The sequence below is a fragment of the Rattus rattus genome, chromosome 1 (genome assembly GCF_011064425.1).
Source record: "Rattus rattus isolate New Zealand chromosome 1, Rrattus_CSIRO_v1, whole genome shotgun sequence".
NCBI classification, from domain to species: domain Eukaryota; kingdom Metazoa; phylum Chordata; class Mammalia; order Rodentia; family Muridae; genus Rattus; species Rattus rattus.
Window position 1 is genome coordinate 208,197,626 of NC_046154.1, and position 27,302 is coordinate 208,224,927.

Sequence of the window (27,302 nt, forward strand, 5' to 3'; positions counted from 1 at the left end):
GTTCATATGCGACTCCGCGACACGTGGAGGAAGAAGCCGTGCTGCTCATGCGCGTTCTGTTCACTTGCACGCCCGCCGTGGTGGGATCTTCCAGGGGTTTCAGAACCTTGTCACTGACCGGCGAAGCCCTCGGAGCATTTGGCAGGTTGGTAGTGAGGCGCTAGTGCCTAGCGGGGGCCGCGTGTGTGGGCTTACCCACAGTGGCGGTGTCGGGTTGCGGCATCTTTCACTTGCGGAGGTCCATGCTGCCTGGGCGGGCCCTCTTGCAGTCCAGAGCCTCTCGCTCCTGCGCTCGTTTTAAGTTTGTCGTTGCCCTGCCAGGCGGAATCCCCTCTGGGAATGTGCTTGTATCCCTTTCCGGGTACAGTAAAGGACCCGGATAGGTCATTGCGGGGGGGGGGGGAACCAAACAGAGGTGTGGCGTTGCCTGCTTTTCGCCATCCCCTGCTTCCTTTCTATGCACGATCTCAAGATTTGAGCAGAGCCCTAGTGACTGATCCTCTAGCTCACGACTTTAGCTTTCCCACCCAGGACCTTGGGTATATTAAGATATACTAATCAGTAATTGATAATATTCATAAAAAAGTGTATTTTAAAGCAGTTCTTTAGTGTATTTGATGTAATTTTGCTGTTTGAGAAAAATAAAAACTAATTTTTGCAGCCTCTAAGATAGATGTGTGTTTGTGTGTTTTTTTTTTTTTTTTCATAAAGACGAGTTTTGGCTGAGTATTTGATACTGCAGGACATAAAGCATCTAAAGTGTTTTTTCAGAGCTGATGTTTGATTTTATAATAGTCAGTGCTGAGATGATATTTTGCCTAAATATGTAGTACAGTTGGAACTACGATTAGGGTGAGATGTTGGAAAAGTCTATCCCAATCCCAAACCAAAATTAATTATTTAAAAAATAAAGCTTAAGTTAGCAACTCAAGCAGTTTTTGAAATCCAACAGTGCAACCCAGCACAATCCGAAGACTTGCTAACTTGGCATATGATGAAAACAATTTTAAGAGAAATTTAGGCTTGTTTTTATAATATCGTTTCTTAAGAGCGTAAACCTGGATGTACAGTATAAACACCAGGTTCATAACTTGCCTTGAATCTTGGCTGCTATGTTTCAGGCAGTATTCGTTGGTGTTGTATGGGGGGTAAGCATGGGCCATCACTGCTGAACTGAGGCTGGAGTGAAGTCAAGGTACAGCACAGCCGGACACTGCCAGATTCACTACCCGTTTGACTTTTGAATTGCTCTTGCTAGACTTTTCATCACCCCTCATCCAGCTACATGACCCCGTGTGGGGTTTTGACCCACACTCGAAGAAGCTCTGAGGCTACATGGAGTTTCCATGCTGTGTCAGAGGGAATGTAGTAGTGGGCTACATGTTTCTTACCTTGCTAACATAGCTTTCTAGTGACGCTTCGTTTGTATGTGCACGTGAATCTGCAATACTTGTGTTGTCTTGATCCCGGACTTGGTCTGTGGTTGTCTTCTGAGTGCAGTGTGACGGTGAGGAAGGTCAGTATGTACTGTAAGAAAGTCCTCTTTATTCCTTGTCATCCTGTCCCCATCTTGTCTCACGTAATGCTGAAGGGCTGCTCCCCTGCTCATTAGTCAAGAATGACGAAATCCCTGTGCTTGGGTTTAGGGCTTCATCTGGAATAAAAGAGCTTCCTGCTTGGACTCCACAGTCTGTTTGGCTCTGTCGTCTTCTACCCATGTCCTCCTGGGTTCTGATTCCTGTGTTTACATGATAGATTCCTAAACAAAAATTACAGCTGACATTTTCTTACTGGCTCTACCACAGGTTGCGCAGTTATCCCCGTATAGAATATTTCATATGTGCTCTCAGTCTCCAGTTGTTTTGAGTTTTAGGAATAAGGAATGGGGCTAGCAGGCCTGGATGGGTCTCAGAATGTTCACCAGCTTGGAAAATTACATCACTAGTGGCTCGGTTACCTTTTCTTTGAGGCACAAGGATAACACACTTGTCTTTGCTGTTGTCTACATGGAAGTTTATGTGTTGGTAGAAGTAAATCCTAATATTAAGGAGTCGAAGTGCAGGCTTGGTAACTGCTGCTCTGAGTTTTCCTATATTTCAGCGTCTCCACGGTGCACAGTTTAGCCTTCCCTCCATCAGCAAAAGAATCAATGGCTGTTCTATGGGGCGAAGGCTTTATGAATTATGCCAAGTGCCAATGTTGGTCCCTTTGTTTACGTGAATATCCACTAGGTTTAAAATCTCCATTTCAGACTGTTATCTAGTGTAGTTGTGGAAAAATACAGAAATGCATATTGTTTTATTAAAACAACATCTCTGGTTCTTTATGTTACCTGGTGTGGGGTATTAAAAGTTACGTCTCTGGTCAGCCATGTTATGAATTTTATTTTGAAAAAGGAAAGAAGTGTTTCAAGTTGACTCAGTGAATAAAGGCGGGTGTTGGTCCAGGTGTGGGAGTGAACTCCTAATTAACCCATCAGGTTTTCTCTGCAGTCAGCCTTTATGTGTTTCCCCTGAGGTCTGAGTGAATTCAACACCAGTAACTTATCTTCAGTGTGGACTCAAATATTTTAGTTATAATTTATCCCAGTCTTCTTGTTTCAGCTAAGGGCCAAGATAAAGTGTTATAAGTAATTTAATTTTAGTGCCCCTGCCTCAGCTCACTTTATGCATCATTAGCGTTTGTATGTAGCTTAGTTATTTGGGCGTGCAAAATATGCCAGTTGGGACAGTTCTGTGAAGAAACTCTGTTCCTTTGTTTTTTGAGACAAAAACTGCGAAGCTCAGGGTGGCTTGCTGTGTAGTCCCGGTTGCCTTCAATCTCGAAGAGGCTCCCCGCCCCCCTACAGGAAAACATGTCTCTGTACCTGTTAATATCTTACTGATGTGATTGCTGTTGTATGTATTAATATGTCACACTGATGTGATTGCTATTGTATGTATGTGATGAGTTTTGGGTCTGGGTACCTTTCATGACTTTATTGAAATCTCTCTTTTTTGGAATCTCTGCTACAGATTGAGATAGTAACATTTTGGTATCATCAAACTTTGAGTTATATAAATATTTATTAAAGTTATTATTATTATTTTTTTACCTTCCTTATTTATTTGTGTTGGGGGTGAGGAGCATACCTTGGTGGGCATGTAGTTGTCGGAAGACGGTTGGGAGTAGGCTCTCTCCCTGCATTGTGTAGGTCTCAGGATTGACTTCAGACCAGCAGGTTTAGTGGCAATTGCCCTTACCTGCCGAGCCATATTACTGGCTTGGTTTAGAATTGTATTCTTTGTTATGTTTTGAAATTGGGTCTCAGGTAGTTCTGCTGACCTCGTGCTGTGCAGCTAAAAGCTGACCTTGAACTCCTGCCTCTGCTTTCCAGATGCTGATGTGAGCAACCACACCTGGCAGTTCATTTGGTGAGCTTTCTCTCCCTCTATTAAGTGTATTGCTCTCTTTACAGAAATGTCTAACGCAAAGGAGAGAAAACATGCTAAGAAAATGAGAAGCCAGCCCAGTAATGTGACTCTGTCCTCCGGCTTTGTGACTGAGAGAGATGGAAAGCGCCATTTTGGGGGGAAACCTTCCCAATCTCAGAAACAAGGTAAGCCGCACACACTGTCCTTGTCACACACTGTCCTTGTCACACACTGTCCTTGTCACACACCGGTCTGGTCACACACTGGTCTTGTCACTTCATTTTGAGTAATTGCTTTGGCCAGTTTTGTTTGCTCACCATCGTCTTGGACATAAAGGAGTTCATTTAAGGAAAGATACAGAAAACCCTCATCAAAGTTTGTGCTTGGAAACCTGCTCCTTGTTAAAGTTCAGTTATAAGCTCACATTAGTACTCACAAACCTGCACCAGCCTATGTCCCTGGAGGGCAGGGAGAATCTTCAGTGTACCTCCTTCCTCAGCCTTTGCCAGAGGACGGAGACTGTGGAAGAACAGGGTGCGTGGAGCACCAGCTCTGCCTGGGGTTGGAATCTCAGCTGTGGGCTCACCCACTGTGGTCATGGAACACTTTGGAATTTCATTCTCTCATTTGAAAAGTGAAGGAAGTAGAACCCACTTAATGAGTTGTTTCTAGACTTTAAAATTAGGTGCTCAGTGGGTAAAGTGCCCACCCATGCCTGACCACCTGAGTTCCATTCCCTAAACCCACTGTGAAAGGAGAGAACTGACTTTGAAAGTTGTCCTCTGTAAGTTAGTATGCTATTGATACATAAAGTTACAGTCTGTGTGAGATATTCATTGTGTGTGTGTGTGGGGGAGGATGGGGCAGGGAGGGAGGAAGGGAGGGGGGTACAAAAGGAAGAGAAGAGAAAGTGGGGAGGAAAAATAGAGGTTTGCTATTCCTTAAGTGTTCACTTGACTTTGTGAGACAGGCATGCTATTATAGGATGATTATGCACACTTAGAGCTCATAGTTCAACCTAAGGTATACTTCCGTCCCCTGAGAGAAATATAGTCAGTATATCACTAACTAGTGTGGTAATTTCACATCCTTGTGAAGTGATAGGGTGCACATGTCCTCTGGGACAACAGTGGAGAATGCCAGTTAGGAAAGCTGGTTTAAAGCAGCCTGCTTTAGCCCTGTTTAAATAAATGTTAGATATAAACTCTTAAGCTCTAGATATAGATCTAGAGGTAGAGGACTATGGTTTGACATGTGGTACACCTTTCCCAAAAAGTATCTCATTTAAACCTCACAATGACAAACCTTTTAACATGTTTTAAGTTTATAGTAGCTTAATAATTCACATCCTAATGAAATAAAGAGGAACCCTGTAAAATTCTCCACTGACCTATGTCCATAACCGTTCAGGCTATAGCAAGGGGCTTACATTAACAATTCATGTTGCACTGGGAATCTCAAAGGAAAACATGTCTCTATACCTGTTAATATCTTACTGATGTGATTGCTGTTGTATGTATTACTATGTCACACTGATGTGATTGCTATTGTATGTATTAATATGTCACACTGATGTGATTGCTGTTGTGTGTGTTAATATGTCACACTGATGTGATTGCTGTTGTGTGTGTTAATATGTCACACTGATGTGATTGCTGTTGTGTGTGTTAATATGTCACACTGATGTGATTGCTGTTGTGTGTGTTAATATGTCACACTGATGTGATTGCTGTTGTGTGTGTTAATATGTCACACTAATGTGGTTGCTGTTGTGTGTGTTAATATGTCACACTGATGTGATTGCTGTTGTGTGTGTTAATATGTCACACTGATGTGATTGCTGTTGTATGTATTAATATGTCACACTGATGTAATTGCTGTTGTGTGTGTTAATATGTCACACTGATGTGATTGCTGTTGTGTGTGTTAATATGTCACACTAATGTGATTGCTGTTGTGTGTGTTAATATGTCACACTAATGTGATTGCTGTTGTGTGTGTTAATATGTCACACTGATGTGATTGCTGTTGTGTGTGTTAATATGTCACACTGATGTGATTGCTGTTGTATGTATTAATATGTCACACTGATGTGATTGCTGTTGTATGTATTAATATGTCACACTGATGTGATTGCTGTTGTGTGTGTTAATATGTCACACTGATGTGATTGCTGTTGTATGTATTAATATGTCACACTGATGTGATTGCTATTGTATGTATTAATATGTCACACTGATGTGATTGCTGTTGTGTGTGTTAATATGTCACACTAATGTGATTGCTGTTGTATGTGTTAATATGTCACACTGATATGATTACCTGTTCTACTGCTTACTCACTTTGTGACCTTGGGCTTTTCCTTGGGAAAGTCTTTATTCTACATAAGATTCCCCTTTTAAAAAAGGTGGTAGGGCCTGTGAGATGGCCCAGGGTGTGTGAAAGCCCTTGCTGGATGAGCCTGGAGACCTGAGTTTAATACTCAGAACCTGTGCTCGTGTGTGCGTGTGTAATAAGTTACAGGTTGTCTCTAGGGTTAACCAGTTAATTCTGTGCTGTAGTCCTATCTCTTGTGTGGGTGATGTATTTCTTTTTGTTTTGCTTTTGAAAATGTACTAGAGCTTCATTCTGGAACCTCACGGCAGTGGCAGATCAAGATGAGCCCCCACTTACTTCCCGAGTCTGATGCGAATGAGCAGTCTTCCTCCAAAACCATGTTTAGGAAAAAGGGAGGCTGGAAAGCAGGTCCTGAGGGCACTTCTCAGGAGATCCCCAAATATATAACCGGTAGGTGTTTGTTGGGAGGTGTGCGAGCTCTTTATCCACACTCCTTCGCTGTCCTGCCTCGCTGCCCACCCTCTCTGTCCTGACCACCTGCTCACCTCTCTCCTGGGCTTTGACCAGTGCATCCTTAAGCCTGCAGCTCTCCCTTCTTTAGACTCTCTCTGACTCATCTCCTGAGTCTATGGGTGGGCTGTTCCCCTCTCCTGCATCTCTCTGCCCCTTTGAAAGGACCTCACACACTCTTTAGCATGGTTCTGTGTATGCAGAGCAAATCTTGTAGACACCAGGATTTAAAGCTTGGCTCTGGGCTCTTGCCAGCCTCAATTTCATTGCTGCATGACCTCCACCCCTACTGTAAGCTAAATTCTGTGTCCCTTGAACAAAGCTTAGATGTCTTTCTGATACCTCTGTTCCTTCTCAGATGAATTTGGTTGTTTCCCTAGTACCCTGCTTTTGCTTGAGACTGATTCTGTTTTATAATGAAGAAAATCAATAATTACAAGTTTTGAAAAAAACAAAATAGTAAACTCTGTTTTTTCATTTGTGAATGTCGTACTTAAGAACTGTGATGATTAGGGACTGGCGAGGTAGAGAGGTGGTCACAGCATTTGCTGTGCAAGCATGAGAGTTGTGTCTTTCACGTCCACACGAAGGTGGGCAGTACATGCTAATAACCCCAGGGCCGTGGGGCAGAGACAGGTTGGCCCTGGGAGCTTTCTGTCCAGCCAGTGCCCCCAAACCAGTAAGCTCCTGGTTCAGTTAAGAAACCCATGTCAGAGGAACAAAGCAGAGAATGATGGAGGAAGACATCTTCCTCTGGCCTCTACATGTGCCTCTGGGCACAAGTGGCCACACACTCACATGTAAGCACACAGCACACATGAACAACTAATAAGAATAGGAAACAGCAGTTGTGATCATGTTACACAAAACTCCTAAAGTTGGCTAATCCTTTTTACTGACCGGATTATTTAGGAAGTTCAATTTTTTTTTTCTAATTAGAAAATGGGATTCTTTTAGAAAACTTGGAAAAATATTAACATTGAAGAGTCTTCCCGAGGGAACAGAGCACAGAAGTGACCAGTGTTGGTGCTTCCCTCATAGGATCATATTGCCTGGCTGTAAGCTCTTGTTCAACTGGGCTCCCACTAAAACCTAGCGGAGAGACTTGTTAGGAGTGACCTTACCTTTGCCATTCCCTTCAACAGCTTCTACCTTTGCTCAAGCACGAGCTGCCGAGATCAGTGCCATGTTAAAAGCTGTGACCCAGAAGTCCTCTAACTCCCTGGTTTTCCAGACTCTTCCACGGCACATGCGGCGAAGAGCCATGAGCCACAACGTCAAACGCCTTCCTAGACGGTTGCAGGAGATGGCCAAAAAGGAGGTAGGCACTTCCCTTAGTGTAAATGTTTACGTTTGTCAGTCCTAGAAGAGTTTTAGGGACGTCAGCATACGTCCTAAGGCATTCTCGTTTTCTTGAATATCTGTAGTTTGACCATTATGTAGCCCTATCCACTTCTCTAGCTGCTTTAGCAGGCAGTTAGATTTTATAGCTGCTTTTAGTAACCTTTAATCCCGGTGCTCAGGAGGCAGAGGCAGGAGGATCTCTGAATTTGAAACCAGTCTGGTCTAGAGTGATTTTCCAGGCAACCAGGACAACATGGTGAGACCCTATCTCACGCCAAAGCAGGAATTTAAGATACAGTATTTGGGACCCCTCTGTTTGTCGTTTCCCCCTCCCCCCCTTTCTTTTTTGTTTGACTTGAACCTAAGGGTGACCTTGAACTGACCTTCTGCCTTGGATTACAGGCATGGGCCTCCGCCTTCCTAAGCAAAACCTCCTCTTTCTTTGTTTGGGTTTTGGTTTGGTTTTTTTGAGACAGGGTTTTTCTGTTTAGCCTTGGCTGTACTGGAACTTACTCTATAGACCAGTCTGGCCTCTGCCTCCTGAGTACTGGGGTCAAAAGGTGTGCGCTGCAGCTGCACCTGCCCCCCCTCAACCCCTCTCCCCCCAGGAATTGTTTACTTTCTAGATTGAATGTGAGGTCTGTTTCCTAGCAAAATTTAGCAGTTATCTGTCTGTAGTCTAATGAAATGAATGAATTGGTGTTTCTATTTCTGTATTTTCAATCTTAAGTTTAAGATAAGAAATTAGTGTTATGTATCTTGGTAGTATGTGTGTGCTTTGCCTGCATGCATGTATGTGCACTGTGTTTATGCCTGGTGCCCACAGTCAGAAAAGGGCACCAGGATGGTTTTAAGCCACCACATGGTTGCTGGGAATTGCACCTGGGTATTGGAGAGCATGGTGCTGTAAACCCCCGAGCCATCACTCCAGCCTGTGTGTTGTATCTCCATAAGGGATAAGGCCTGCTTGTCCTGTTAGCAAGTGTTGGGGCTTTGTCTCCTTTCCAGGCTCACCTGCCTCTGAAACCCTTTCCATTGCCTCCCTCTCAGTCAACTGAAGAAACTGCAGACTAACCAACTAAGCAGAGTGGCCTGTCAGGTCTCCGTCCCATCTGTTCATACTTAGTCGTTTGAATCCTAATGCTCAGCTGTGCTCTGGGACGCTTACAAAGTAGGTTCAGCCTTTCTTGTTTAAACTGTAGGCTGAGAAAGCCGCTCATCAGAAAAAAGAACATTCGAAAAATAAATGCCACAAAGCCCGAAGATGTCACATAAACCGGACCCTGGAGTTTAACCGCAGACAACAGAAGAATATATGGTTAGAGACTCATATCTGGCACGCCAAACGGTTTCATATGGTGAAGAGGTGGGGTTACTGTCTCGGGGAGAGGCCCACGGCCAAGAGCCACCGAGCCTGCTATCGAGCTATGACAGACCTCTGCCTCCTACAGGTGAGCCATGCTGGACGTAGAGCCTTCACTGTGCAGACTCTTAGACTTGCGTGATGTGATGAAGCCCTTTCTGTGACGGTACACACCTTACCGGCGCAGACTAGGACCCCACCGGGTGCGGAGATGAAGAGGCTTAGTGAGAGATACACATCTGTCAGGTTACTAGTCAAACAGATGGGCAGGAGGGACAGGAGCCTTTCTTTTCTTTTTTTTTTCTTTCTGAGACAGGGCCTCACACTAGGCGGTGCTGGACTAGAGTAGAACACTTGTCTTTAGTGCCTCACATGTGTTTGTTCGTCAGTAGTCCTTACAACAACAGCTCGAGGACGTAAGTTCCTGTTTTATATCTGTGGAGACTGAGTTACCCCCGACCATACAGCCACTGAGCTTGGGACTCAGGCCATCTGACTTTAGACCATTTTTCTTTGTTGTGACCCAGTTGTATAAATTTGGGTGAGCTCCATCTGGTCACTGGTAACTCAGAGGGAGCCACTGTTGGCAGAAAGGTTTCTGTGTCAATGATGGCAGTGGTTGATAGGGACTTGTTCAAACACCACTGTAATTTTCAGTTCTGACCGCTTAGCAGACCGGACTTACTTCAAGGTGCTGTGGAGAGGGTTGCTTTGGGAACTGGTCACTGTCTCGGTGCCTCGATGCCCTCTCCTGGGAGATGAAGAATAGTAGGACTGAGTGTTAACTTCAGTGACTGTAGCTGTCACCACACCACAGTTCTGGAGGATTCTTCATACTCAGTCTAGTCTCTCCTCAACTTCCCCTCAGTTTCTCCGGGCATTGCTTACTCAGACTTGCATGGGAGGGAGATGGACAGATTAATTCTTCATGCTCCAGCTCAGCACTGCACGCCCAGGTGCTGCCCTGGCTGCCACGTGAACAGCTTTGGCAGAATTTCGTGGAATTCTTGTCTTACTCCTTCACTGTGGCTTCTCACCTTATGTAGATCTGGGAAACGAGTAGTTCTTTATTTAGAAGCAGCAGTTTTTATAGCCAGTTTTGAACTTGCTTGTGAGAGTAAAGTACAACATGCTTGCTAAAATGTAGGACACTGTATGGTGAACTAAATGAAGACATATTTGGCTTTTGACTCGGATGGCTTAAGAATACCTGCTAATAGCAGTGGGCAGGGTTTAGGTTTTGAGTTATTGAAAAGCTGGTTTCAGGGAATTGATTGTGTTTTTAGAATAGGTTTTCTGGTTGCCTGAGATGTTAGATCAGATCCCCTCTGGACCTGGAGTTACAGGCAGTTGTGAACCACCCAAAGTGGGTGCTGGGAATTGAACTTAGGTCCTGTGCAAGAATAGTTTGTGCTCTTAACATCTGAGCCGTCTCTCCTGTGTTCCTCAATGGGGTTACTGGCTTCTTAGTATTTTTACCCCATAACAGAGCATAGAATATTTAATTATGTTTCTCCTTTGTTCAGGATTTATCATATTACTGTTGTTTGGAGTTGAAGGGCAAAGAGGAAGAAATACTGAAGGCACTTTCTCAAATGTGCAGCATAGACACAGGTAAATTCTAAAGCCGTGTGCTGCTTTAACTTTTGTATCTGTTCATTTGTAAATGAATGTCCATTATAAACACTACTAAGCACTTCACAGTTTTAATATGGAAATGTGAGATATTCCCAGTGAGTATGTTAATTTAAGAAAGGTTGAGTTGATATTTAAATCTTTACTAACATTCTCAGGTGTAAAGTGAGCCATTATTCTGTGGAATAAACTGAGGCAGAAACAACCTGAAACTCACTAAATCATTGATTTAACAAATATTTCTTGAGACCTTACTCTGTGCCCAGTTTTCTTTTAAGCTGTGGCCAGAACTAAAGCTTCCCTCGGAGACTGACAATTGCTAATAGTATTCTCTCGGGAATAAATAACGCCGTGTGTGAGCACAGCCCCTGCAGTTACACTGTTTCATTTGTGTGTGCCAGGACTGACTTTTGCTGCAGTTCACTGCTTGTCTGGGAAGCGGCAAGGGAGCCTCATGCTTTACCGGGCGAATAAGTATCCCAGAGACATGCTTGGGCCCGTTACCTTCATCTGGAAGTCTAGGGAGACCCCAGGGGACGCCTCTGAGGAAAGGCAGCTGTGGATCTGGCTTCACCCAACTCTTAAGCTGGTATGTCTTTCTGTTGCATTCCATCTAATTACACAGCGTGTGGAGGGCTTTAACCATACACATGGGGGAGTCTGCTCTTCCCTTCCACCACGTGGACCAGGTGGACTCTTACATTCATAATTACCACTGGGAGACAGTATTTTAGACATTTCAGGGTATAAAAGTTTGGCTGACAGTTTGATGTGATACTTTTTTTTAATGAATCAATTAAAATGTTAGTTTCCATCCATTCCTCCCTCCCTCCCCTCCTCCCTTCATTCCTTCCTTTGTTTCTGAGTGCCTGGCTTTCCTGTATTTGCTGTGTAGACCAAACTGGCCTCAAACTCAAAATGATCTGCCTGTTTCTGTCTCCCAAAAACCCATGTGTCGTCATGCCTGACTGATTGTCTATTTTTTTAGAGATATGTTTATTTATTATATATAAGGACACTGTAGCTGTCTTCAGACACACCAGAAGAGGGCATCAGGTCTCATTACAGATGGTTGTGAGCCACCATGTGGTTGGTGGGAATTGAACTCAGGACCTCTGGAAGAGCAGTCAGTGCTCTTAACCGCTGAGCCATCTCTCCAGTCCCTGATTTTTTTTTTTATTTATTTTTTTTTTATCTAAAACTATTGAGCAAAGAATGGATATCCTTAGCTTGACTATAATGATTTGATAAATATGTGTGCATTCGGTAATGTTTAGCATAGTGAGCATACCATCTCTGTCAATATAACTTAGAACACTGCATCTAACTTAAAAAAATCTAAGGATTTACTTATTTTCTATTTTATGTGTATGCCCAGTACCCATGGGGGCCAGAAGAGGTGGTTTAACCATTAAGACATATATCTCTTGAGCCCTCTGTGTTTAAATTTTGAAGATTAGATTAAATGTTTACGTACTTCCTTAGGCTGTCCTAGAGGAAATAAAAACGACGTGCCAGTGTTCAGAACCCGTCAAGCCAAGTATCTGTGTGCCTGACCCACTCCTGACACCAGCCCAGGAAGGCATTCAGGCAGGAGTAGCTGATGACAAAATCGGCAAGAAAAGAAAAAGGAGAGATGATGGGGAAAATGCTAGACGAGCGAAGAAGACCATTGGTGACGGGACAGGAGATCCCTGCCAGCCACGGTCGTGGCTCTCTCCCACTACAGGGATCGTAGTCAGGTAGGAGGGGTTCAGAGTGAGACTGTCCTGTGACAACACTCGAACGCCATTCCCCCCTCCCCCCTCCCCCCTTGTTTTTTGTTTTGTTTTTTCAATAGAGGGTTTCCCTGCCTGCCTTTAGCACTCACTGCATACACCAGGCTGGCCTCAAACTCAGACTGCCTGCCTCTGCCTCCCGAGTGCCGGAATTCACGGTGTGTGCCACCCTGCCCGGCTTCCTTGTGCTGTGTGCCACCGTGTCTGCTATGACTTGTCCCGTTTTCGCCAGTGGTAGAGACACCATGTGTGATGGACGTTTCTGTTTTCTGGTCTTCTCTCAGTGACTTGACCATGGAGATGAACAGGTTCCGGCTGGTCGGCCCTCTTTCGCACTGTATCCTGACTTCAGCACTGAGGGCTGCTCCTGTACACAGAGTGAGTAAACGGCAGATTTGTGAGGCCTCACATACGATCTCCTATCCCAGTGGGTTGCTTCATAGTGAGTATTTCCCAGCTTGTTTTTGCTAATTTTTGTTTTAATCCTTGACTTCTAGAAGATGGAATCTCAGTGGGCGTGGCAGTCAATTGGGTATTTAAGTGCCATCCTCTGCTTGCGTTCTTGAGTCTGTAGACGGTAATCCCTGCTCCCTAGATGGGCAATGGGATATCTCTAAAATCTCTGCTTTTTTATGTCCGTTTTCCGCCCTGTCCTTCAGTTTTTGTTTTCTTTTAGTTTGGCTTACTGATTTCTGGAAAGTTTTGAGCAACATGTCTCATGTGACAGTGTTGACCACTTATGTGATTTGTACCTTTATTTAATTTTAACTGAGGCTCGTGACCTGTGTCCTCTCACACCTGCAGTTCTCCCCTCACCTTTGGTCTTTGGCCATGTTGGCCTTCAGGCTCTAGAATGTGCTGCTTCCCAATCCTGTCACGACTCACACCTGTTTTCCTTCTGCCTGTTGAGCACCCTGTGTGCTACTCTCGGTTGGGCTAAATGTCCCCCGTTCTTCAGGTTTTAGCCTGTCTCCTGCACTCTGCACTCCATCTGGAACCTTCCCCTGCTCTGGTTATCTTGCTTGCCTCTTGTTTCTGTTGCATCTGCACATTCCTCCGTTTACAGGTACATTCTGCTCTGCATTAACATCTCTTGACATCTGTGGTTCCGGTGGCAGGCAGTGCTGGCCCTGCCCTCTACCTTGTCCCCAGTGCTTAGCACAGTGCCTGGCAAACAGAGGTCTTGTATCTGCTCACAAAGGATGGAGTGAAGATTTGAATTCAGAAGGCTTGATTCTAGGGCCTGGACTTCAAACCACTTAGCTCTGTTAGGGGAGTGGCAGACAAGTTACCACTTTAGGGTCTGGAGGAGGCTTTCAGCATGAATAGTGACTCTCGGCTGTTGTATTTGTCACTCTTCTATACTTGAAATGCTTTGGCAACCTTGCTAAATCCCAGCCTTGCCAAGAAAGACGGAAGTGAAGTGTTTATGCGTCTCCTCCAGCGTTGCTGAGAACAATGAGTGCAGTGGTTTACTTAAAGTTTTCATTGGTTTGGTGAGAAAGGGACACTATTGCTTAAATTAGAGAGGATGAAGGTGGCAAGATGGGAGAGGGTCTCTTAGGGGAAGGGAGGGACAGTGCTCACTTAAGCTGTGTCTTTGAAAAGCACAGCTGTACTCCCTCCTGTGAATGTGAATTGCTAATTAGAGTGTTTCACTGGTAGCACTTGCTGTCCTAGTTAGGCTGGCACCTTCACTGCCGCTCCAGTGAACTGGTTGTTCTCACACAGAAACCAGTCGGGCAGAGCCTTGTTGCAGCGTGCTCCATCTGCAGCAGGCACTGAGCCCGGCTCGTCGTCTTTCTGCTGAGGAGGTGTCCTTGTTTTCCAGGGTGAGGAGGATGCAGAGGAGACACCGCATGGCTGGTGGACTGACACGTGCAGGAGCCCTGATGGCCTTTCTCTTCACCAGAGACAAGAAGCAGTGTTTCAGTTGTTGGGAGGTACAAGGAGCTGGGTGCTGGGGAGGAGCGGGAAATGGTCAGGAGAGTGGTTTGCAGGTGGGCTCCTAGGAGTAGCCTTGCTTTTTATCCTGCTGTCACTCGGGTGATCACTCCTTTACCCGATTACAGGAGAATCGGGTTGACCCAGAGTTAAAGAAGAAAGCGTTGGGTCCAGGGTCGTCAATGAAGTGGCGAGCTTGTTCACATTCTAAGTGACAGCTTTCTGCAGTGCAGCAGTGAGCAGCAGGTGTTGACCTAAGTCTGTACTTACTGCCCCGATGCACGTGCTCTTACTCTAGTGTGTACTCAGTTGTAAGGAATGGTCTTTATGGTCTTTAAAGTTTATTTTCCAAGAAACTTTATTTTTAAAGTGTTAATTTATTTTCTGAAGTATTAGTGGGCAAAGGGTGATACGTATTTTAAAACAGGTATCCCAAGGGAAAACATTTCATTGGAAAACTCTGAAAGATTTCAAAATACAAACAAGATTGTGTCAATAAAACATTTTTATTACCTTTATTAATTATGTATATGTACATGTACATGTGTGTACTTCTGGAAGTCAGGTCTCTCCTTTACTCGCAGGGATTGAACTCAGGTCGTCAGCAAGTGCCTTTGCTCACTGAGCCACCTGGCAGGTCCTGGGAGTGCCTTTCTGCAAACTCGCTTTTATGCGTTCATTGTATCTCTGTTTTGTTGAAGGGATATCGTCACCGGCAGAAATTCCAGCAGGTACTATTCTGGGATTGACAGTCAGGGACCCGAGAGTAAATTTGCCTCCACAGCGGTGCAGAGCTTTGCCTGATCCAGAACGATACCACGGTGAGTGCTTGCCATGGCCCCTTGTTAGCGGCCAAGACGTACAGGGTCTTCAGGATGTCACTTGTGTAGTAGCTGTATCTGGGGCGGTGCCAGAGGACATGGCGCTGGCACCATGGTTTACAGGGGAGATGTAAACCACAGAGCCAGCTGCTTACGTTTGTTCTTTATTTTTTTTCCCCCGAGTTCTCTGTTTTTAGTACCTAACAAAGTGTGTCTTTCTTTATTGTCTCAAATGACTGGAGTTTCAGAATTTATCTGTGAGGAAGGGATGTGCACCAGCAGCTGGTCTTGTGCTCATTGGAAGCCTCTGTCTGACCATACAGATGATCCAGGTTCGAATCCTGGCAAGGCCATCCCAGGTGCTGAAGTATCAGACCACACGGTTCTGACAGAGTAGTGGTACCTGAGAGCTGTTTGGCTGGGAGCGTGGGAAGGTGGGTTTGGGCTGCCTGAGACTCTCAGGGGTTTGCCGCAGTCGTGATGATGGTGCATTGGATTTACTGTCATTTAAACACCATTAATTAGGAGACTAGTTTAAACTAGCTTGTGAACTTTGGGAGAAGAGCATTTAAGTATGTGTCATAACAACTTCACAATTTTGTTTTTGACCTCTCTACATGTAGTTAGCTAGCTTATTAGGGACCAATAAAACAACCCCGTGAGATCGCCATATAAAGGGTGGCTGAGAGGATTTGAAGACACATAGGTAAGTTAGTTGTTGTGGAGCCCAAGTCCTTGTCGTTGCCTTTTCCTACAGTGCATATGGTCTAGCGTGACCGGAAATCGGAGTGTCTCCTGAAAACCTTAAAGCCACGAGCCGGCTCTCTGGCTCCCTCATACAGGGTTTTGGATGGGCAGTTCTATCACATCCTTTTTAACAAGTTTAATATGAATCAGTTCAAAGATGATGAAAGTCTGTTGTGAAAAATATGATTCCGTTTCCGCTGCAAAATTCACCATTGTGATAGATGTTGCTATATTTGTTATAGCCTGTTTTTATTGTTACTGTTTTATCTTTTGAGACAGGGTTTTACTAAGTATCTCTGGCTGGCCTGGAACTCCATGTAGAACAGGTTGGCCTTGAACTCTCCTGGGGCTCTGCCTGTCTCTGCCTCCTGAGTGCTGAGATAATTAAAACCTGTTTTAAGTACCGTAATTTATTATATGTTTTATTTGTTATTTGAGCTATACAAAGAAGTATACTTTTTGGCTGGGGATGTAGCTCAGTGGTAGAGTGCTTGCCTAGTATGTGAGAGGCCCTGAGTTTAATCCGCAATTGTTTTGAGAGAAGGACTTGTGTACCTATAACTGGCCTGGAGCTTGAAGAAGGCTGGTCTTGAGCCTCCTCAGTGTTCCTGTGTCACCATCCTGAGTACGTGATTGCAGGCAAGAGTCAGTATGCCTGGCAAGGAGGACACACTTCACATGAATTAGTTGAGTTAGTATCATATCAGTACTTTTAATATCTCACCTAGGAAGGTAAATCAAAATGAAGGATAAAAATATACTTGGGTGGACTGGGTCATCTAAGAAGTCAGTCCTTAGAAAAGTCTCAAACAGTGATGGTAACATCCATTCAAATGTACTCATCCTTAAAGAAGGGTTTGCCTGCTTTGGGTATCAAGCGCCTTATTTTCTTGTATAAACTGGATTTCAGGCAGCTTTGAAAGGAAAAGGTTCCTAGGAACGGGACTGCGGTGTTCTCACGCTTCGAACCGTTTACCTCTTAAGAAAGAGTTAATTATTAACATGTTTTTAGAAACACTTTTCACTCTCATTAACAGAACAGCTTACTGTGTAAATAGCTTTGAGGTGGGATTTCAAAATAAGATCCAAGGCCGGAGGTGTAGCTCAGTGATAACGCCCTTACCCAGCACCACATGGCCCAAGTTCAAGTCTCAACCCTGGGGAAGTGGAAAGGAAACCTCACACCGCATTTGTGCTGTGTGTCTGCTTTATCTGCTGTCGTAGCAGCTGCGGCTGCACTTTCAGAGATGATCTGAACCTGTCCTGGCCGCCGGACAAGAGCTGTGCTTAGCCTTGGCTGTGGGAGCAGGGAGAGGCTCGGAGGCAGGGATACGCTCAGTGTGCATCTAAGCCTGCACTCAGCTTCCTTACGCTCACTCCCTAGCGGCAAACCAACCAAAACAAAAGGAAAGAAAGGAAACACGGAGCCACATTGTACATGTGGGCTCATTTTAAAATTTTCTCTTGAGGTAGTCTGGCTGTATGTCCTCACCAAACCACCAGAGCCATGAAGTACTGTCTGCTTGCTTCAAAATGGCAGGCGAACAGTCTTTTTCCAGTGCTTGTGAGCACTCTTAGAGCGCAGGGCAGTAGAGGACTTCCGGAGCTCGTGGGCACTCCTGCAGCAGGGGGCAGGCAGCTGTGACTTCCAGGACCTTAGTTCTGGGTCCTTTTCTACAACTGATTCTCCTGGGAAGAAAAAGCTACTCAAGCTAGGAGCTGCCTGTCCGTACTTGAGGTGAAGGCTGCATCTTTCTTCCTGCTCACCCCTGTGTTGTCATTGTGCCTGGAGTTTCCGCCTTGTAGGTCACATGGTTGATCATTCTGTGGGTAGTCTGTTCAGACTGGCTCTTTCCCTCAGTGAAGCGTGCCTCCGAGTCTCCTTCTTCTGAATTTGTAGCACATTCCTTTTAGTCCATCATCTAGAATATTGGAAGATGAACTGGTGCTTTCCTGTGCCTTTGTTTTGAGAATTCTCTCTTGTTTGTAACTCAGTTGGAATAATACCTCAGTTCTGCCTCTCAGATTTGTGTGAGCTCCGCAGGGCAGCATTCTGGGTCAGTCAGGGCTGTTGTGGATGGGGCTGGCCCTTCAAGGGCAGTGTGACCCTCACTGGCACTCAGCACTACACCTATGATCTTGTGGTTAGTTTCCACAAGGTTAGGTTAGACCTCTTCCACAGGTTAGACCTCTTCCACGAGGTTAGACCTCTTCCATGAGGTCGGACAGTTTACAGAAACCAGTGCTGCTTCTCTGCAGCTCTCTTTTCAGGTCTGCCCATCAGTTAAGTTTTCTCTGGCTTTGTTCTCCTCTGAGATCTGTCACACTCCACCCTGGTTATTTCCCTGGGGCCAACAGACCCACAGACACATAGCTGTGTGCTTTCAAGTGAGTTTCTGTGTTGGTATTTTGGGATAATAGCCCCCCCCCTCCTCTTTTTTTTTTTTTTTTTGTTTTTAATTCTTCATTCTAACAATTAAGATTTGAAAGACCTTTTTTTTTGTCATGAAGACTGCTTTAAGAAACAATGTAGTTCACAAACATTGCTCACCTTAAAGGAATGGAGAAATGCGTTTCACAGACAGGAGTGAAGAGCTTAGTAAATGTTAGCTCTAAGAAACCCGAGATAAAGGGTAATAGAAGCGGCCATCTCGAGTTTGATTATCTTAAATGAGAGGGGCAGCTTATTAGTATTGTAGTTGTCTGTACAAAAGTAAATATCAAAGAAAAGTCTTTATTAGCCTTTGTTATTTCATGGCCTAGGACACCTATTTTAATAATAATGTAAGTTTTTGCCAAGGAAAGTCTTCTAGTTCAGTAAATCCTTATTTACTGAGGGAAATCCTTTCCTGTCTTCAGTCTTCCCTGTTAGGTAGGGGTCCATGGAGCTAGAGTGTGGGTTGAAGGCCGTTTCTTTTCCCTCTTAGACAATGAGCAAGTTAAGCAGCTGCTTCTGGAGGGTGCGCCTGTGGAGTGTGCACACAGCTTCATCTGGAACCAGGATATCTGCCAGAGCGTCACAGAGAACAAAATCGTGGACCAGGTAACTAATGTGTCAGCTTACGGGTAAGCTCAGGACTGCCAGGGAGAGCTGCTGCAGGAGAGACCCTGCGTGGTGATTTTATGTTTCAGAGTCCCATGAGCTTATTCTTTATTGTGATGCATTGATTTTTTTTTTTTTTTTAAAGAATGATTTCTAGTAAAAAACCTTTTCCTAAAGTGTAAAATCTCGTGCTTTAAATATGTTTTTCTTTGATCTTATTCCTTTTACATTTTCTGTCTGTAAATTCAGAATGATTGAGCCCCCACCAGAGTCAGGCATTGTGTCAGATACCGATAGATGACTGGGGTGTCAGGAAGCCTAAGGAATGCGTAAGGACACTGAAGCTGGCTTTCTGTGTGGAGAAGCGGATGTTTGAATTTACTCTCAGATGGGAACTAGACTTCTTGGAGGCAAGGTGAAGGCTGCAGTGGAGAAAGGCGTCAGGAAGTAAAAGCAGCATTTACAGTGGCCTAGGCCTGACATGTCAGGCCCATGTTGCCAGATGGAGCAAGAGCTGTGCGTTAGTAGTGGGACAAGGGAGAGTGCTGGAGGGACATGCAGGCTAGAGTGTAGAGGACCTCAGGGCATCAATGTGTGGACTAGCTGTGTGGTCCACTGACGGTTTTGAGATTAGTTATAGCATGACTGGATTTCACTCTAACAGTATGTGGAGGGAAGTTCGACTGGGGTTCTGCTTGGGAGAGAGCCGGAGAAAGGGCTACGGGTCAGATAGCCTTAAAAGAAACATGCATATAAAACAGCTGATTGAAAGAAAGAAAGAAATACACCACAGGGACATGGTGGAGGTCGGGATTGTGCAGCAGCTGGAGTAAAGGAGCTGGGGTCCAGAGATAACACTGATGAGACTTGGTTGCTGGAAGATGAGAAAGGGTATCTGTGGATTAGCTCCTAACACGATGGTGATGGCGTCAGCTCACGGAGCCAGAGTCATGTTGATTTGTTCACTGCTGTGTTCCCAGGTTAGAGGTGCTCAGTAAGTGTGTGGATGGATGAAGAGTGAGCTCTGGGATTTGTGGGGTTATTCAGTCAGGGGAGGGTTTGGAAGAGGACCATGGGAAGGGCGAGGCATTTGAGAGGCTGTGTGCTTCTCAAGGACAGATGTCTGAAGAGACAGGTCTTAAATTCCAGGTGGGAAGCTTGGGGCTACAGGGAAGATATTGTAGAATGGGCAGTAAATACACAGGTAGTCCTAGAAGCTTAGCAAAAGTAAAAAGGTCAGTGTTTGAGGAGCATAGTAGAGGTTATAGTTATACCAAAACACGGAGGAGTGCTCTGTACCAGTCAGCTGAGGCACTAGCTGGGCTCTCTGAACTCAGTAGAGGTGATTTTCCTTCTGTGAGCAGACCTGGGGAATTCTGGGAGGACACCATTCACTCCAACCTTGCGTTGGTTCACACTGTTCACAGCGCCTTCCATTTTAATCATCCGGATCTGCTAAGACATTTCCTCAAGAGCAGAGAACATTTTCCCCAAGAGCCATCTTTGAGAAGTTGTGGTTAATTTTTGTACTGCCTTAATGATAGCATAATCGAAATAAAAGGGATGGAGTGTACAAGTATAGACTGATTTGATGAGATTAGCACGATGAGCATACGTCAGCTCACCTCGAGTCTTCTGTATCCCCCAGCCCAGACAGCAGCCTTCAGGTGTTTGGCCTATTCCTACCAAAGCCTGTGCACAGAGGCAAATCTTTATAAGAAGTATATTTATACTTACACTGGCTTACGCTTGCTATTCCAGAGCTTTCTCTTTTAAGTTTGCTCCTGGGGAGGCCCACTAAGATCTAGAAGACTGGCTGTTTGTATTGACTTGTTCTCTTCCCCTAGGATTTAAACCGCATGAGAAGCGAATTGCTGGTGCCCGGATCGCAGCTTGTTTTAGGGGCTCGTGAATCCAAGATACCTATACTTCTGATTCAGCAGCCGGGAAAAGTGACTGGCGAAGACCGACTGGGCTGGGGCAGTGGCTGGGACATCCTCCTTCCCAAGGGCTGGGGCATGGCCTTTTGGATTCCATTTGTAAGTGTCCTTTTGATTTCAACTAATAATTGCAATATTTAAAACACGGTCTTAATTGATCATAGATGCTGCACAATTTAGGAACTGAACAGTGTATTTCTGCCTTAGAGGTGAAATAGTGGATGTAAAAATATAGACTACTTTATAGCACGTGGTTCCTGGAGCCAGGTTCTCATGGATAACCTGTGGGCCAGCAGGAAGGCTCAGCAAGTTAGGGTGCTTGCCACCAAGTCTGACAACCCGAGTTTGATTCTCAGTACCATATGGTGGAGGGAAAGAACCAGTTCTCTCAAGTTGTCTTCTGACCTCCACACGCGTGTTATCACACATGTGCCCATGTGCATGCACACATACACAGAGTAAATGAAGTTGATTAATAAAAAAGAGACAGTCGTGTAGCTCTCTTCCTCCAAAGACAGTCTTTCTATGGAGCTCATGCTGGCCTGGAGTTTGTTTCTTCTCAGGCTCCCAGGCAGGGATTACAGGTTCAAGCACAGTGCCCGGCTCATATTGTGCATCCCATCCACCCCCAATTTATTTATTTATTTTTACAGTGATTAACATATTAACTGTACAGCTGCTGTGATATTTCCATACATGCTTGCTTTATGTGTTGATCGTCCATCTGTCTTCCCTTGTCCCGTGATCTCCTTCCCACACCCTGCTAAGGAACAATGTTTGAAGATTTTGAAATGGAATGTTTTTTTTTAATATGTAACAATAATGTCACATTTTAAACCTGAATATGTTTATTAACTTAGTCTTTACAGCAGTTTGGGCATATTGTTGTGATTTTAAGTGCGAACTATAAGCATATACTGTTCCTATTTTTTAACTGTCAAAATTTTTATTGAAACCTGTGTGAGATCATCTTCTGGCTAGTTTAAGCATTACTCCGCTAGAGATGGTAAGAGGTGTGTCAGTGTGGACTGCTGGGTTTGTGCAGATGAGTGCATTTTTAGCAATTATGCCTGGTGCAAGGAACAGTTAATCATTTAGGAAGGGGACTTTTTTAATTGTTCCCCTTAATTGTTTTACTAGGAAAATCTTTGTTTGCCTTTTCTTCAGTACTGAGTATTGAACTGAGGGTTGTAGGCAGGCTACAAAGCACTCTGTCACTGACCTGCATCCTCAGGCAGTTGGGCACATTTCAGTCACACAGAAAGGGTAAGGTCCACAGGTACTGAGGGGCTGTGCACCCCGTGCCTTCATCTCACTAGGAAACGAAGCTTACAGCTTCGCAGGCAACGTCCCATGTCCCTCACACCTCACAGCTCTCCCCCTACAGTAACACCATTGTGTCTGTTACCTTCTCATACTTTGTCAGATGCTTGTATCTCTGTGAGTACACATTTTTAATCTATATGCCTGTTGTCTATATGTGTCTGTTACTGGATACTGAGTTTTTCCCCTGCTGACTGAGGTTTCATTCATTCAGTTTTACTGAATTTGTTTGGTTATAGGATTATCTTAACATGTATTGATCAGTTTTCCTTATGATGGGCTTGAAGGTTGTTTATTCCCCTATATACACGTTTAGACAGTTTCGCTTTAGGTCGGTAAGCTGACAGGCCCTCTTGTCTTTCAGATCTACCGAGGTGCAAGGGTTGGTGGATTAAAAGAGGCTGCAGTGCACTCTCAGTACAAACGGTCACCTAATGTCCCAGGCGACTTCCCAGACTGTCGTGCTGGTGTTCTCTTCGCTGAAGACCAAGCTAAGGACCTTCTAGAGAAGTACCAAAGGTAAGGAAGGAACTGTTCTTCTAGTCTGGTCTCAGGGACAGGGGGTGCCTGCCTGATGGCTTAGGGATGGCTTCCTAACCTGTGGATAGAGTAAAGCCTTTCCTTGCGCTCTCTGTTACCAGGAAGTGCTTTGAGCCAGGACATCCCTTTTTGCCCTGTAGAGGCCCATCTGGTACAGCCCTTCTCTCAACTGTTGTCTGACTTCAGTGATTGACATCTGAACTACAGACATGCAGCTCAGATACTTGCTGTGGGTCTCATTACTATCCTACCCATGTCCCCACTCTTGCAGAAATTGGGCCTCTGTAACATGTGTGTGTGTGTGTGTGTGTGTGTGGTATAGGGATGGCTGGCCTTCTGGCCATTTGTTGAATGATAGACAGATGATTGACTTGGTGGATAAGTTGTGACCTGATCCTGGATTAGCTTCCCAGCAAGTCTGTGCTCTATGTCTGTGTGCCAACTGTGCTGTGTGGCTGAATGTCCTGTAACTGAATGTTTATTTTCACTGTTTAGGGTCTTTACGGATATTCTCTATAAGTGCAAAGTCTCCCCAATAAAAGAATGGCGTCATCCTTACTTTGAAACCTGAGCTTTTCATTTAACCAATGTGTGGATTTCCCTCTATCAATAAATAACAATCATACACCAAATGTTGGCAGACTTTTGTAGAGGGTCAAATGTTGTGAACCTTTGCCTGTAGACCCTTTGGTCTCTGTGACAAGGTCTCAGCTTTGTCACAGGGACAGGGAAGCAGCCGCAGGTGACAGATAAACAGAGTATGCTGGAGTTCCAACCCGGGCTTATTTCCCAGTCACTCGCTAATGGAAATCATAGAATTTTCAGTCACAAAATAGGATCACTTTCCTTTTCCAATGACGAGAAGTATGAGAATCATTCTTAGCTCATGCGTCATATAAAAGCAGATAACAGGCCAGCTTTGGCAATGTGGCCTAGCTGCCGGCTGTGGTGGAGGGTGGAGTTCTATAAGGCTGCAGCATGGAGGTACACTGCGTCTCATCAGCGGCCTTTTAGGGGACCTCCATCTCTATCTGTCCGGATCATTCATTCACCCGGCACATACTTATTTCAAGTCACCCAGGCACGGTGGCTCCAGCTGGCACAGAGTAACCCAGCATTAGATTCTTTTTTACTTTACTTTTTGATCATTCATGCATCTGTACAGTGCACTGTGGTTGTATTTACTGCCCCATAGTCCTCTTTTACCACCCTGCCCATTCCTGCTGACCTCCCTTTCCCAACTCCTCCTCTCGTTTTCCTGACTTTATTTTTGACTCACTGATTTAACTTGGGTTGCTTGTATGGGCCTGGGCGTGGGTGTGGGTATAGCCTTTTTACTGGATCATAGGCAACTTAACAATTTCTATACTTTGAAGAAAATGACTCCTTGGGCAACTAGTAACTACCAATAGCTCCTCAGAGCCTGGGGAGTCTCTCCCATAGCCATGCAGGAATTTTTGTTCTCTTTGCTTTTCAAGACTGGATTTCTCTGTAGTCCTGGCTGTCCTGGAGCTCACTCTGTAGACCAGGCTGGCCTCCACCTCCCAAGTGCTAGGGTTAAAGGTGTGTGCCACCATTGCCTGGTTTAAAAGCACATATCATACCCTCCCCCACCCCACTGCCACCCCCTGGAGTTTGACTGGGTTGATCTTTGTAGGTAGATGCCGTGTGTCTGAGACTTGCCTGTGTTCAGAAGATGCTTTTGCGTTCTATGCCTCCGTTCTTTCTGCCCCACTGTCCCTCAGATCTTGGAAGGAGTAATTTACTTGTTTATGGCCAAGCACCCAGTGTCACTGATTCTTGGGACTTTGGCAAGTTATAAGACATTGTCACCTGCTGCAAAAAGAGGCTTCTCCGATCATAGCTGGGAGCCGCAGTCTGAGAGCAAACCATAACTACTGACTGCAGAACTTAGCAGAACATAAGTCATGTGATTCCTCCCAAGAGACCGTGGGTGCAGTGAAGCTTCTCCCTCACTTCTGACTGGAGTGTGAAGCCACCCTCCAGGAGCTGGATGTGGCGACACTTTCCTAAGGGTCCTTCACATACAGTGTTGGCACACTTAATTTTGCAGACACACACTTGGTCTTCTTACTCTTGCTGGTTTTCTTGTCAGGTCAGGAGTGAGGGAGAAGCTTCACAGTACCCTTGACTTAGAGCCTTCGAAGTCTACAGGGACAGCATGCCCAACCCCAGGAGACCATGGACTCGGAGCTCTCCAGATCAGTGCTCAAGTGCTACACACATTTGCAGATGTGTTATCTCTTAAAAAAAAAACCAAACCCCAGAGATCTGGGCTGGAGAGGTGGCTCAGGGGTTAAGAGCACTGACTGCTCTTCCAGAGGACCTAAGTTCAATTCCCAGCAACCACATGGTGGCTCACAACCATCTGTGATGGGATCTGATGCCCTCTCCTGGTGTGTCAGGGATAGCATGCTCATATACATCAATCAAACAAACAAACAAGTACCCCACAAAGATGTGGTGATGGTGGTATGCACCTTTAAACCCAGCACTGGGGCGGCAGATGTATGTGTGCATGCGTGCATGCGTGTGTGTGCGTGTGTGCGTGTGTGTGTGTGTGTGTGCGCGTGTGTGTGTGTGTGAGTGCGTGTTATAATGATCATGGCCGTTTTAATTCTCTACTCTTCAGTAGTTTAGTTTAACATTTCTTTCTTTTTTCACCAGACGCCCCCCTGCTAAGAGGCCCAACTATGTCAAGCTTGGCACAGTGGCTCCTTTCTGTTGTCCCTGGGAACAGCTCACTCGGGACTGGGAGTCCAGGATTCAGACCCGAGAAGCAGCTGTCATAGATTCAGTGCCTGGTGCTCAAGAGACTGGCCCAAGAAGGCTTGGAGTGCCTCGTGTCCCCAAAGAGACCTGCCAGCTATCGAATGAGGCAAGCGTAGCTGAAAACCAACCTAGGAAGCCGGAAGGCTGTCAAGCTCAGGCGGGGACTGAGGCGGCCCTGGAACAGAATGCCAGTGAGGACCACGCGGCTGCCACAGGTAGCCAGCTCTGTGTTGTTCGGTAAGTGTCGGCACCTGCCAGATACATTTTGAACAGTTTTCCATATTGAACATGCTTGGGGTGTGAGCATTACCATTCCTGTATGCTAACTGGTGTCTTTCTGAAAAGGGGAGCCATCCCCTTGACTTTCATAGAGGGCCTAGGGAAACAGTTTAATACTTGAGACATGACACTAACCTATGAAATGGCTGAAAATGCTGTCCTCAGCCATGTGGCCCTGATTGGTGATGAGCCTCTGTTCTGAGCCGGCTCTTGTGAACTGTGTGGATGCGGGATGGGCCGGTAGCCTCCTTATAGCATGGTGGAGGTGTGGCTCCCATGTGCAGTGGCAGTGAGCCCCACCCTCTGCTGCTCTGCTCTCTGCTCTGTCCACTCAGCGCTCTCCTGTTGAGTGCTCTCCCCTTCCCTTTGTGTCTTCTATATCCCTCTCTTCCCAAGCCCTCCTCCTCTTGCTTTACTTGCTGTAATTATAGCCCTACTGTCTATCTTATTTTTCTAAATGCCTTATTTTTTTCTTTGCCCCAATTCTGTAATCTTTACTCTTAGTTTGAGACGACAGACATGAAAAGAAGATTATTAGAACTAAATATATGTTATGCTTTGATGGTTTTTAATCTTTATGTCTCTTCCTTTATGCAGGAGTAGGAAACTACTGAAGCAACTCTCTTCCTGGTGTGGGCCCAGTTCTGAGGTCAGGAGGGCTCCCTGCAGAGGCCAGCAAGAACTGACCAGAAAGGCCTGCTTGTCCATTCTGGCTGATTTCCCCAGAGCGCTGGTGTGGGTCAGCTTGTCCCTGCTCAAGAAGGGCAGCCCAGAGCCACACACCATGATCTGTGTCCCATCCGAGGAGGACTTGATCCAGCTCAGTCAGGATCAGTGTTACCATGGACCCTGCGAATCCAGACACAGCGACCCATTTAAAAGCTTGATTCTGAAGGAGAAAGAAAAGAAAAAGAAGGAGAAGAGGCAAGATGGGGAGCAGGGGGCCTCCAAGGGCCGGGCAGCAGGGGCACCTACAGCTGGGCAGGAGGCTTGGATTCAGGGGCTGTGGTCAGGCCCCCTTCCGGGGCTGACTTCACACTGCTCCAGGCCCCTCCTGGGCTTCGTGACACATGGAGATTTCTCTATGGCTGTTGGCTGTGGAGAAGCCTTAGGGTTTGTTAGTGTGACCGGCTTGCTGGAAATGTTGTCTAGCCAGTCAGCAGCCATGAGGGGCCTGGTCCTGCTGCGGCCTCCGACCACGCTGCAATACAGGTTTGCTAGAGTTACCATTGAGGTGTGAATTCGAGTTTACACCCTTAACTTAGATTCTAACTATTTTTGTCAAATTCCAAAGAGAGTCTTGGCTGTCTCGGTCACCTGAATTAAAATACAATGTGGAACTGCTTGGAAAACAAGAATTAAAATTATATAATTATGTGGATAACGATCTGTTTATAGTCTGAATCTTCTCCTGTCGTGGGGATATGCCGAATTGTTTAACATGCTAGCTGAACACTCTGTATTAAACATTTTACAGTCACGTGATGTGCAA

At 45.4% G+C, this 27,302-nt stretch overlaps 1 protein-coding gene across 2 annotated transcripts; it reads left to right on the forward strand.

The window, feature by feature from the left end:
* Positions 1 to 29: 29 nt before the first annotated feature.
* Positions 30 to 27,302, forward strand: Pop1 (POP1 homolog, ribonuclease P/MRP subunit). 2 transcript variants are annotated; one of them, XM_032914360.1, is made up of 17 exons: positions 30 to 145; positions 3,458 to 3,598; positions 6,033 to 6,200; positions 7,406 to 7,581; positions 8,807 to 9,055; positions 10,494 to 10,581; positions 11,004 to 11,191; positions 12,088 to 12,344; positions 12,665 to 12,758; positions 13,339 to 13,446; positions 14,212 to 14,323; positions 15,026 to 15,145; positions 18,820 to 18,935; positions 20,783 to 20,974; positions 22,563 to 22,717; positions 25,427 to 25,768; positions 26,408 to 27,290. In XM_032914360.1, exons 2-17 carry the CDS (start codon positions 3,460 to 3,462, stop codon positions 27,048 to 27,050), a joined length of 3,147 nt encoding a protein of 1,048 aa, XP_032770251.1. In that variant the 5' UTR covers positions 30 to 145; positions 3,458 to 3,459; the 3' UTR covers positions 27,051 to 27,290. The 2 variants fall into 2 exon arrangements, with proteins under 2 accessions (XP_032770251.1, XP_032770257.1); XM_032914366.1 differs by lacking the exon at positions 13,339 to 13,446 and having other exon boundaries at positions 26,408 to 27,302.

Bases quoted from the DNA above. Each gene is read 5' to 3' on its own strand.
- Pop1 (XM_032914360.1), top strand. From the start codon at position 3,460: ATGTCTAACGCAAAGGAGAGAAAACATGCTAAGAAAATGAGAAGCCAG. The intron at 12,345-12,664 runs GTAGGAGGGGTT...GTCTTCTCTCAG, and splicing joins ACTACAGGGATCGTAGTCAG to TGACTTGACCATGGAGATGA. The intron at 18,936-20,782 runs GTAACTAATGTG...CTCTTCCCCTAG, and splicing joins AGAACAAAATCGTGGACCAG to GATTTAAACCGCATGAGAAG.